The 12,932-nt window shown below is 33.2% G+C and overlaps 2 protein-coding genes across 3 annotated transcripts; both read left to right on the top strand.

Annotated features, from left to right (window-relative positions):
* The first annotated feature begins 619 nt into the window (after window positions 1-619).
* On the top strand, window positions 620-1,605 carry LOC100242917 (uncharacterized). The gene has a single exon (XM_010654089.3). It carries the CDS (start codon window positions 873-875, stop codon window positions 1,299-1,301), a length of 429 nt encoding a protein of 142 aa, XP_010652391.1. The 5' UTR covers window positions 620-872; the 3' UTR covers window positions 1,302-1,605.
* Window positions 1,606-7,573: 5,968 nt separating this feature from the next.
* Window positions 7,574-11,052, top strand: LOC100265208 (thioredoxin-like fold domain-containing protein MRL7 homolog, chloroplastic). 2 transcript variants are annotated; one of them, XM_002272008.4, is made up of 5 exons: window positions 7,574-8,542; window positions 9,982-10,066; window positions 10,210-10,321; window positions 10,415-10,528; window positions 10,643-11,052. In XM_002272008.4, the coding sequence occupies exons 1-4, from the start codon at window positions 7,860-7,862 to the stop codon at window positions 10,513-10,515; spliced, it is 981 nt and encodes a 326-aa protein (XP_002272044.1). In that variant the 5' UTR covers window positions 7,574-7,859; the 3' UTR covers window positions 10,516-10,528; window positions 10,643-11,052. The 2 variants fall into 2 exon arrangements, with proteins under 2 accessions (XP_002272044.1, XP_019076409.1); XM_019220864.2 differs by having other exon boundaries at window positions 10,403-10,528.
* Window positions 11,053-12,932: the final 1,880 nt, after the last annotated feature.

The raw sequence follows: 12,932 nt of genomic DNA, 5'->3' as shown, positions 1-12,932 counted from the left end.
TGAAAGAATGATCCAATTGGATTAGGCAAAATCCTCTCATAATTTTGTTCGTTACATTCTTATCTTTTATAGAAAATCTTTTTGGCTTTGCAAAAAATCTTGTTAAGCTCAACAATAGTTAGAGTTTCTTAGTAATGAAAATGGGACAACCCTTTCTTCAATCCATATAATGCCACCTTTTCTTAGTAAAGTAGGAGAATCTCCGATATAATACATCTGTCAAAAAAATGAATAAATAAATAAATCAAAATTTCAATTTTTTTGAATGTTAATATCTATTAATTTTAAAAAATAAGTGGGTAATTAAATAAATAATCTTTATAATTTTCATATGATAATCGATTTAGATTCTTATGTTTAATATCTCACATTTACAAAAAATATTCCTATCTTGAAGAAGTGATCAAGTAACAGAAAATTCTCTATTAAATTAATTTTTTTTTTAGAAAAATATTAGGTTTAAGAGGTAAGATCCACAATATGTACTACATTTTGGATAAGATGTAAGGGCTATTTTGTCATTTAAAAGGTGGCTTACTTGTAATTTTAACCAAATAGAGGGGCAATCAATTAACACACGCACTATAAATGTACCAAACCCAACCATGATGTTTCTCTGCCCCATTTTCTTATTTTCTCTCTCTCTCTCTCCTTCTCTCTCTCTTTATCTTTCTAACCCTCCCTTAGCGGTGGCGAGACCGTAGATTCCGGCCTCTTCCCACCACCCTTCTTCCCTTTCTGATCTTGTTTTACCGGAAACCGTCTGTGCCGCTGTCCAAACCCACTTTTTGTACACTGCTATTTTATACTCTGTTTTTTTTTTTTCCGTCTCTATTGTTTTTTTGGTTTGCTGACGTGGCGCCAAATGAGCAATGAGTAAAACGATGAAACATCCACCCCGGCGAGTGGCGACACCAACAGCGTCAGATAAGCGTAAAGAGAGGGAGGCTTTTTACGCCCCTGAAATTCCAAAAATACCCAAACTCGCCGCCCCCAGAGCCGGCTCCTCAAAGCCCTACGAACCGGCTTATCGCAACCAGCTTCTGGCGGGATACCTGGCGCACGAATTCCTCACCAAGGGAACCCTTCTGGGCGAAAAATGGGACCCAGATCGAGCCGATGCTGCGCCGGTGCCAGTCGAGTTCAAGAGGAAGGAGAAGGGGAAGGGGAAGGGCAGAGCGGAGCCGAGCGCAGAGGCGTATAACAGGTACGTGGAAGTAGCTGATTTGCTGAAGAGGGATGGAGCCCATTTGCCCGGAATAGTGAACCCGACCCAACTCGGACGGTTCTTGCACATGTGACATCTCAGCAAGGCAGCATAGACACGTGGAGGAAGACCATTGGCCGTCTCCACTTTAGATTTCTTCTCACCATCCATTGGATTTTGTAAACACAGTAAGCAACATTTTGTTTTGTATCTCAACATCGATTTAAATCCGATAGATAAGAATTTTCAGATCGTTTCAACCCGATCCGTTTAGCCCCAAGAAATCCCAAGAATGGAAGGGATAAGAAGAACATGCAGGCATTTACGAAGCAACCATTAATGGGTTCTTCTCTCTGTCTTCTTCATTGTTGAATGATGAACTGCCTTGGGTTTCTGTACATTGTTCTTGTTTGTTTATATCTCCTCTCCTCTCACAGCTTTCAGGTTTTTATCAACCATAGAAATGGAGGGAGTAGTTTTTGAAATTCTTTTGCATGTTGGTATTTCTAATTGATTCCACGTGGTTTCCGGGAAATTTTTGAAGGACATGTTTGGTTGAAGGAGGGAGTCAGTCACGCAAGAAAAAGAGGAGGAGAAAGGAAAGTAAAAAAAAAATAGATTTATTTTTTATAGGATGTTTAAACTCATTGTTTTTATAATTATATAAGTTTTTAAATATTCTTAGGTATATTTTATTTTTTATTTTTTATATTTTACATTTTTAACAGTAAAATCAAAATATGAGATTTTTTTTTTTTTTTTTTTTTTTTTTTTGTGGGTTTGGCTTATTTAGGATGTGGTGTAAATCTTTGCCCTGCTATTCAAGTTATGGTTAGGAGTGTGGAATTGACGGGGTTGATTTGATATTGGATAGGGAAGTTTCTTTTTTGTAGGAGGGAGAGACAGTCAGACGTGGTTAAGAAGCAAATAGAAATGCAGTTTCTAAAGTTCCTAAATAAATTTATGTCTTCAGACTTATGACTTTTATTGCTTCTTTTTTGTCCCTTCCATTTTTATTCTCTCTCTCGTGAGGCAACCCCTTTGTCCTATTCACATTTGTATGAAATTTCATTTCAATTTCAAAATTTTGTAACATTGGGTTAGGTTTAGTTTTCGACAAGTACAAAAGAAAGAAAGAAAAAATATTAAATTAAAAATATTTTAAAAATTTTATATATCTGTTTAAATTATTTAATCTTTATATTAAATAATTAAATAGATAAAATGAATTCAAAATAATATATAAAATTGATATATTTATTTTAAGTCTATCTTTTCTTTTCTTTCTCTTTAACTTTCCTTTTTATTTTATTTTATTTTATTGCATTTTACTTCAAACTTTTGAGAAATTAACCATAACCTTAGAGTTAAAGATTTTTGCTTTTACTTCTTTTCATCTTCAAGGATAAGACACGAGGGTTACAACCTACAACCTTCTTCTTCTAATATGGTAGAAGACTACAAATGTGTTATGAAAATTTCCAAATATTTTGTAAAGGTAATTTAAAAATAACTTCTTGTTGTTAAGTGGTTGAAAAAAGAATTAAGTGTTATGATTCTTGTTTTTTTATTTTTAAAATAAAAAAAATTATATATAAAGTAGAGCATCATGTAAAAAATATATAAATTTATCTTATATCTTTAAAAACTACTTTTAAAAATTTTTTAATTTGAGAAATGAAAATTTTTTTATAACTGGATTTTTTTAAACGGTTTTTAATAATGTTTTCGGTACTAGATTATTTATTGAATTAGGAAAATTACTGTTATATAGTTCAATTATTAGACCAATAGTTGAATTGCAGTTGCACCAATCTAGTTATTGAATTGGAAAAGTTACCATTATATAGTTCAATTATTAGACCGATGGTTAAATTGCGATCCCATAAATGACATCATAAATATCTACATAACCTCAAGAAAACAACTTTTGAATCTCTTAAATGTTGATGCAGTGCCAACTAGATTTGATTCCATCTAACTTATTTGGAGTTAGACAGACTTCTTCCCTACACAAAATGATGTCCGGACAGGTGGTTCAGGCATACCCCTTTGAAGCTTAAGTCAGAAAGTAATAAGGACGAGTTTGATTATTTTTAATGGTTTTGTATGCACGTATTTTTTTCATGCTTTTCGAAGGGTTTTTATAGATTGGATGACACCATCGCCATAGTGTTGATGGTGCATTCATGCCTTTTTTGTGATGATGATTGTCATCAGGGCGGAAATCAAGCCTTAGCAAGAGAATCAACGTCGTCATCTCTACGTGAATTGGGTAATCATATCAAACAAAATCTGCTGACTGGTGTCATTTGCTGGCTATCGAGCAAGAGTCTCGGACCATGTAGTTGACTATGTATTTATGTTTGTCAATGTCGCTAATTGCATGTAGCAATTAGTAAACATTGACTTTGAGGTGTAAATGTCGTCTAGGTCGTTGCTCAGACACTAGGTGTGATTATCCATTTGTTCAATGCCTGGAATCTCTAGTTGTGTTGGTTAATCCGTTTGGAATTCTTGGTTGGCTTGGTCTATCCATTCCGTTTGGCATCCAGAAATAAGAAAATCTCTTTCCTTTTGTGTCGGATAGAGTTTGTTTGGTTCAAACAAATTGATCTCAAACGAATCATCTGCTTACCTTGGACAGACCAAGGGTTTTTTTATTTGGGGGAGGACACGTAAAGGGAAACCCTCCACACTAAATACTACATACTTTCGAAATCTCTGAAGTGTTATCCCACACTTGAGTCCACCTCATAAGGTATATAATGATAGATTTGACAAGAATATAACTCTCAGTATCCAAGTTGAAACTTAAATATTAAAAGATAAAACTAGGATTTAGAATTCTTTTTTAATAGTTTTTCATATAATACAAGAAGTTTGGTACCTTTAAATATGAGTTAAAAGCTTAAACTAGTCATTAGACATATTTTGAAGTCAATCGATCAACCTTCCAATAGAATCGACTACCAGTTGTTGGGTTTTTTTATGCATGGACAAAGTAACTGTTAGGTCCTAGAAGCTTGTTTTAATCAATTCAATCGGTTCCCCAATCGATTCAGCCTGTTGTTTAAGTGAACAATAATTGGTTAAGTCAATGTTAGGAATGAGACCATGGGTATATGCATTTAAGATTTAGGACTACTAGATTTAATTATAGCGGAAGCAAAAAATATTTTGCAATGAAAACCTAAATCTAGGTGAAGCCATACCTTTAATATAGATGTTTCTAAATCAATTTCTAGTTGACATAAGGATCTCATAAACTATGTGTCTTGCATCCAATGACTCTATCTCTGATCCTTGGCATTTGTGTAGAGTGACTACCCAACCTTAAGAGAAATGGGAGGCTAGGATCTTCTTTGGGAAAATGGATAGATAAATCGATGACTAACCTAAAACCCTAAGAGGATTTATATATAACCTTGTTTATAGGCTTAAGTGAATTAGGCCTACCATGAACTTAGATGACTTAATCCAGTCTATGAGTCTTAATTAATTAATTAGCCAAATCTATAATATCCATAATAAATAATCAAAAGTTCTCATGCAACCTTACACTTTTACCAAAACACCCTTATTTATACATATGATTAATTAAACCCAATTTCACTAAAATATTTGTGCCAACAAAGATTGTGAATTCGAGCTAAGACTACTAGGACTCATTGAAAATAATGGCTCCCTCAAAATCCAATTATAAAGCTGATTCAACATTCTACTAAGGAGAGTCAATTGCACTCTAATACCATGTAATATTATATAGAAATAAAATTGATTAAATACAATTTAATCCAATTTTCGAGTCTCTGATCAACTATTTACCGTACACAAACTCCTCATGAACTAGTATTCATATCTAATGAGGTAGAAGCTATCAATATCTCAAAATTAGTTCTATAATCATTGAGTTTTCATATCCTCCTGTTATGTGATTGAAGGACATACTCTAGTTCATAAAGCTCATACGTCAAATCTACTTAATGAATTATTACAACCATAAATTTCATATCATAAGACTTTAAAATCACCCAAAAGGACACATTGTTTATCTTATAGTGTCTATCTTGATTCTTGAGAATATATGTTGTCACCTACTTCAATTAATAATGACACAATTTGTAGAGAATATATGACTACCTTAGGGTCTCATCCATGAGTTAAAGTCACTAAAGACCTCAACATTAACTCAATATTCTCTAAAGGTTAAGAGTTCATGCAATATAATAGCTTAGTGAAGTATTAATTATCAAATAACCAATATCATGACTCATAGTAGGTCATCTTTAATGTAGAACCATACACATTAATATACACTCATCATGGGAAATTCATCCCAATAATCAAGACAAGTCATTCTTTTAATTAGAAGATAGTGCATTATAACCTCAAATGAATGACTTAAATTCATAAACCGGTTATGAACAACTCGTCAACTTGTAAGAAACTCATAACTTAAATCCTTCGTACGACTTTTAATTCACTCAAATCATAATGCAATTAAGTCATATACAATGTAAATGATATAAGTCTAAATGCTCTAGTAAGTAATAATGAAATCATGGATAGTAAAATGGAAATTGAAATTAATATATAAATATATAATTGAAACCTTAATATGTTACATCATATCATACTATTAGTGGCTCTATACTAACAACAACTTCGATCAAATCATAGTTAAACATACACAAAATATGGAAAATTGATATGTAAAAGACCTTTAACCGCTTGAATCGTTTCATTATGAAAAATTCAGATTGACAAACCATTTTTAATGATGAAATGCATGTCAAAACAAGGGTTATATTATTGAAACAATTAATTTCATTTTTTTATATAAAAATCATTAAAAAATACATGAAATAGCTTTATAGTTTTTGTAATTTTTGCATCTTATACACAAAATCCTTTGGGAAACCCAACTAGATAAACTCCTTATCATTTTTCAATTTTACCATGAATAATACTAATCAATGGTGATTTTCATTTTAAACAAATCTTCATCCAATTTATAAAAGAATAAAACTAATTTAGCATTGGGATGGATTTACAAGAGTTTGAAGCAAAAATGAAAAATATAATGCATAATGATCATAGTACACAAATAATCTTATAAAAAGATCCTAGAAAAATTAAGTTGAAATACCATCTCTTTTAAGTCGTCATTTTCTCCTTATTTTCCTTTTGACTTGATGTTTTCTTAATTATCGATTTGAAGATCTTTTTTACCTAATCACACTTGAAACATAATTGTTAGTTTTAAAACCTAGTTTTGTCATCATCAAAACCAAAATTAACCAAACCTTAGTTCCACAAAAAAAAAAAAAAAAAAAAAAAAAAAAAATCATTTCTCTAGAAAAAAAAACATAATTTCAAGATGTGATTTTTGAATTTATATTTACACTGCAATTTTTAGATATGTATTTTTTGAATTTGTACTAAAACATTAGTTTGTAGATGCAAATTGTTTCTATTTTAGATTTTCACAAAATTTGTACTTGCCAAATGTGATTCAAAGGCTGTTTTAAATAGGGAAATTCCAAAAAGGAGACCATGGAGGGATTATTTTCAAAAAAAAAAAAAAAGTTGAAAAACTTTCCAATATTAAGATTTTCTTAAGCTTAATTCCAAAAAAGAGACTTTGCATTCTTGCATAAAAATTATAAAAATCAAATCAAATCAAATCAAAAGTATGACCATCCTCATCTTTGTGTTTTACTTGAACGAGAAGTGTGTGGCAAGTCATCATTTTCCCGATCACTATAGTCGGTCAATCTTCATTTTTTGGACTTATGTTTCTTCATTATTTTATCTTTATTTTGGACAACAACATCCCATTTTTCGTAAGATTCTCCCATTATCGGCAAGTTGTCGTTTTTCCATCATCGCACTTGTCCATCTCCATTTTTCAACAAGTTCTCGCTTTTTTCATCACCTTATCTTCATTTCTAACAATGATATCCCAATTTGATAAGATTCTTCATCACCATTGCACTTCCTGGCTAGTATCTTCCCATTTTTAGCGAGTTTCTCCTTATTTTCAACAAGTTTCAAAGTGAATGTTGAAATCTTGAATACATATATTGTTACGATTTTAGTTTAAATTTGGGCAAGTATCTTCCCATTTTTAGTGGGTTGCTTTGCATATCCAACAAGTTTCAAAGTGAATATTGAAATCTTGAATACAAATTTTGATATGATTTTGGTTTAAATTTCAATGTTGGGTTTGAAATATTATAAAATGATTTATAATTTTATGCCCAATGATCATATTTGTATACAATATGTTCATATTTTGCCAAATACATGTACTTAACATAAACATCACGATGAATCAATGTTTCTAATATCGATAATATCCATTAATACCGCCGAGTGATTGCTCTAAATAGTTATGAAGCGGTCGAGCCGACCGAAACTAATCGGCTTCGAGCCACATGTCTATGTTTTTTAAAAGCCAAAACAAGAAAAGATGTGTTTCAAAAACGTTTCCAAATCCCTGTGTCTTAAAATAAATAGACAAAAGTGACTGGGGGGCAATGAGGGTTTTTACAAACATACCAGGTGGGCTTATCCCCTTTGCAAAACCCTTTTCCCCTTGTCGTTGGGTTGGGACTGTTTTCTAGTTTCAAAAAACAAAAGCAAAATGTTGCCTATTCAAACTACGTTGCTTCCAAAATCATTTTCACCTCTCTTCCATTCGAAATTGGTGTTCTCATCCACTCTTCACTCTCCAAAGCCACCTTCTCGTGTTGTCGTTTCAGCGAGATCCGATCCCAAACCTGACCCCAAACCTAGACCCGAGCCTGGCTCCAAACCCAAACGACGGACCAAAGCCCCCCGAAACGACGGCGATGAAGCAAATCCTAACCGGACCTTCCCGGCCACAATCCCGAGAAAGCCGCGGCGTGGCCGCCGGAGTGAGGCTGTCGCCGTGGAGGACTTCGTGCGCGACACTCTCGACCGGACGTTCGCGGCAATCCGGGAACAGAACTCAGAGACTCCGGAGATTATGAAGAAAAGACTCGATGATGATGATGATGATGATGAAGATGATGAGGAGGATGAGGATAATGGTGGTGATAAGGTGGTGGTGGAGGAGGAGAGTTCGAATTGGCCGTTGGATGCGGAGGTGGGGTGGGGGATTAGGGCATCGGAGTACTTCGAGCAGCATCCGATCAAGAATGTGGTGGGCGAAGATGGAGTAGAGATAGATTGGGAAGGCGAGCTCGAAACCGGGTGGGTGAAGGAGATCAACTGTCTGGAGTGGGAGAGCTTCGCTTTCCATCCAAGCCCTCTCATTGTTCTCGTTTTCGAGAGATACAACAGGTGAGCTTTACACTCATTTCTCCACAACAATATCGTGTTTCCAAATCAGTCCAAACGCTCTCTGAAAACGTTTTCCATATTTTGAAAAAGCACTCCAAAAATATTGAAATGTTGTTTGAGCTTATAATCTTGCAGTAAACTGCATAGAATGGATAATATTGTATTTGATAGTCAGTTTCTGCTATGTACAATTTCAGAGTTGGTACCAAAAACAAAAGGGTTGTTTTCAGTTGGTGGTGTTGTGCAGCTTGTGCTTATTTCAATTGTGGAGGAGAGCTGAGAAATAATTGGTAATGAATGGGTATAGGGAGGTCTAGATAATTGTTTGGGAGGAGAGGATTGAATAAGAGTACAAGGAGATGTGGGACAGTTTAGAAAGTGGAACTTTTTAGGAGTTTTAGGTTTTTGTTGTAGTTGGAAGCCTGTAATAGAATTTCAACCTGATGCAGATGAGGCTTAGATGGGTTTCCAAATAATTTCTTTAGCTTTACAAGTCAATGTATGAAGGCCAGAACTAAATTAATGAATCACACCAGATGGTTTCTTGTCTGCAAAGGTCATTAACTAGTTTGATCTGGAAATAGGGACCTAATCAAGAAAATGACTTGCGGGAAACCACTTTGAGGCTTTATCTATCTGCTGAGTAGATGGCATTGGGCATTGGGCAATCAAAGAGCGGTGTTCATGTAGTTAACTGGGCTGGATTTGGATGATGATTGTGCATATGGGTGTGACACATGGACTGTATATATGTATTTTACATTATACCATATCATGGTGTGACTGAAATACGACTTATAATGGAGAACGGGTTTACAGCTAGTTTAGTTTGTATAAAGTGATCCACGGGAAAACTGCTATTTGAATGAGCCATTCTAACTGCATGATGATAATATTTTAATTAAATAAAGTACTTAAAGAATTTAGGTTTCTTTCGATCAACAGTCAGTGCCTTAAGAAGTGTCTGTACCATTACATGTTTGAATAGGCAACGTTCCTTGGAAGTGATGACGCTTGAGTTTTACTTTTGAACATGCAATACAAATAATCCTGGAAGTAATGATGCATGTTGTATTTCTGAATATCCTAAACCATTAACCAGTGGAACACGGAAGTAATATATTAAAAACATGTGTGTGTGTGTGGCGGGGGGAAGAGGCGACGGGCAAATGAAAGGGAGGGAGATAACATTTCAGATCATAATTTATGAATGTTGGTTCAGTTATGCTAGTGAAATTGGGTATGGACTGTCCCACAGTTGCTTCCTTGAATATTGGTTCAGTTAGCATTGAATTGAAATTGGGTATGTTGTTTGTTTTTGAGCCGTTTTAGAAGCATTATGTAACAGATGGAAGTGCACATGGTTGTGCTGTGGGAGGCAAAACTGTTGTCATGAGGGTATTTTTAAAACCATTTGTTGCTTCTTGTTTTATCCTCAGAGCGAGTGATAACTGGAAGGTTTTGAAGGAGCTAGAGAAGGCAGCCAAGGTATACTGGAGTGCCAAAGATCGATTGCCACCTCGGGTATTCCAATCTTCTTCTTTGTCTTGTGAATATAAATTCGTTTAATGTAACTTTGAGTTTCCTCGTCATTTATATTCACTGGATATAATTATCTATCAAATATATATATATTCACTGGATATAATTGGATTTCCTCAAAACAGACTGTTAAGATAGACATCAACATTGAGAGAGATATGGCATATGCTCTTCAAGCCAAAGAATGTCCGCAGATTTTATTTTTACGAGGAAACAGGATCTTATACAGGGAGAAAGGTAAAATCTTTTAACTGACATTCTTTCTGTTGTTACTGTAACATAGGAATGTTGAGATTTCCTAGTTGCCAAATAACATAGGCCTTGGTGCAGATTTTCGAACAGCAGATGAGTTGGTCCACATGATTGCGTATTTTTACTATAATGCGAAGAAGCCCTCATGTATTAGTGATTCAGCTTTGTTTTCACGTTAGTAGTTCAATTCAGGTGCACATCCAAACACAATTCATGAATTTTATAACTTATTGCATGTTCACTGCTATTGTGAGCCTCGTGATGCATATTTCTATATGTTCACAAGCATGTGTGTCGTAAATGCAGGTGACAGGCATGGAGTGTGACTCAGAGAAAGTTGAACAAGCTGGTCTATGTGGTTGACCTGGAGCACTATATCATTGTGCTTCCAATCAGCTCCTGGTTCAATTGAGTGGTAAAAAATACCAATGGATCTGAATGCTCCAGAAAGGTTCAACTGGATTGAACTCTTGTGGAAGAACCCTGTACATCCAATTCTTCTATTTGATGATAACAACATGAAAGTCAAAGAAGGAAATATTAGGTATCCAATAGAATCAACCCCTTGAAGGGAAGTCAAAATTTAAATGTTCTTTGCTTCTGTAATTTATATCTTGAACAACTCTACCTTTTTTTTTTCTTTTTCTTTTTTAATTTAATGATATACTTTTGAGATTTGGTTGGATTATAATAATGCAAATGTTCCACATGCAAAAGATTCTGCTGACTGTCTTGTTGCAAATTTCTTATGCATTTTTACCCAACTACTCAGCATTTTAAGGAATCAATAGATAGCATCAGAGTTGTTGGCAGCCCTACTAGAAACTAATCAGTTGAATATGAATTAGGGTTATCAATAGTACTTGTATCATGAGCTACAGAGGGTGTTGTATACATGTTTATCTCAGACCATTCTTGTAGTTTCTTGAGCTATTAACTGGCATGGTTTTTGGTTTCTGCATACACAAAGCATAAGAACTGTTCTCTTATTTCTGTATGCCTCAATAGCTGGAGATGTCAGCAAGTTCACTGATAATCAATGCAGTGGAGTTTCCATTTGATGTCTTGTGCTGTTTATTATGTTATGCTATGTTTCTGGAAACGTTTCCTTGCTATAATCTTCCTCTGTTTTCGGTTCTTATCCAAATGCATGAGTTGTAGATAGGTATAAGGTGATGGGGTTTGTGGGGATTCAGACTGGGTTCGGGTCTGTGGGGCGGCGGCGGTCGCTGAGGAAGTTGAGGATGCTCGCGGATTAGCAAGGACTGCAGCGCCTAGAAGATGCTACTGGTTCGACATTCATGTTTATTATTGGTAGTGCTAACAATAAAGCGAAGATGGTTGAGCTCGAAAAGGAGGTTGCATAATTTGATGATTTCATGTTAATAGATATTGAGGAGTACGGTAAGCTCCTATACAAAATGTTAGCTTTCTTCAAAGTTGTCTATGCATTTTTTGACTTTGAGTTCTTTGTTAAAGTTGATGCTGACATATAAATAAAATTCCAAGGATTGTCGGTCACTGCTCTTGGCAAAAGAGTGTTCACACTCTCAAACTTACCTTGGATGCATGAAAAAAGGCCTGGTTTTCACTAACCCAAAGGCCATATGTCATTTTATTTATTTATTTATTATTATTATTCTTCATTTTTTTTATGCCAAAATTTAATTTTTAGAACTTATTTTTCAAATAATTTTTTGAAATTCCAATTTTCAAATTTAATTTTTAAAACTTTAATTTTCAAATAATTCTTCAAAATTCTAATTTTTAAATTTAATTTTCCAAAACTCCAATTTCTTTAAATTTAATTTCCAAAATTCCATTTCCTAAATTTAATTTTTAAAACTCCAATTTAATTTCCAAAATTCCAATTCTTAAATTTAATTTCCAAAATTCCATTTCCTAAATTTAATTTTTAAAACTCCAATTTAATTTCCAAAATTCCAATTCTTAAATTTAATTTCCAAAATTCCATTTCCTAAATTTAATTTTTAAAACTCCATTTTCTTTCAAATTTAATTTCCAAAATTCCAATTCTTAAATTTAGTTTCCAAAATTCTATTTCCTAAATTTAATTTTTAAAACTCCATTTTCTTTCAAATTTAATTTCCAAAATTCCAATTCTTAAATTTAGTTTCCAAAATTCTATTTCCTAAATTTAATTTTTTTTAAATCCAATTTCTTTCAAATTTAATTTCCAAAATTCCAATTTCTTTCAAATTTAATTTCCAAAATTGAAATTCTTAAATTTAATTTCCAAAATTCCATTTCCTAAATTTAATTTTTTAAAATCCAATTTCTTTCAAATTTAATTTCCAAAATTGAAATTCTTAAATTTAATTTCCAAAGTTCCATTTCCTAAATTTAATTTTTAAAACTCCAATTTCTTTCAAATTTAATTTCCAAAACTCCAATTCTCAAATAACTTCCAAAATTCCAATTTCTTTCAAATTTGATTTCTAAAATTCCATTTCTCAAAATTAATTTTCAAAATTCCAATTCTTAAATTTAATTTTCAAAACTCCAATTTTCAAATAATTTTTGAGACATCAATTTTCAAAACTGTAGTTTTCTTTAAAATAATTTTAATTTTACT

The sequence above is a fragment of the Vitis vinifera genome, chromosome 7, assembly GCF_030704535.1.
Source record: "Vitis vinifera cultivar Pinot Noir 40024 chromosome 7, ASM3070453v1".
Taxonomy (NCBI): Eukaryota; Viridiplantae; Streptophyta; class Magnoliopsida; order Vitales; family Vitaceae; genus Vitis; species Vitis vinifera.
Note: the sequence above shows the minus strand (reverse complement) of the source record. Positions and strands in the feature narration are given on the sequence as shown.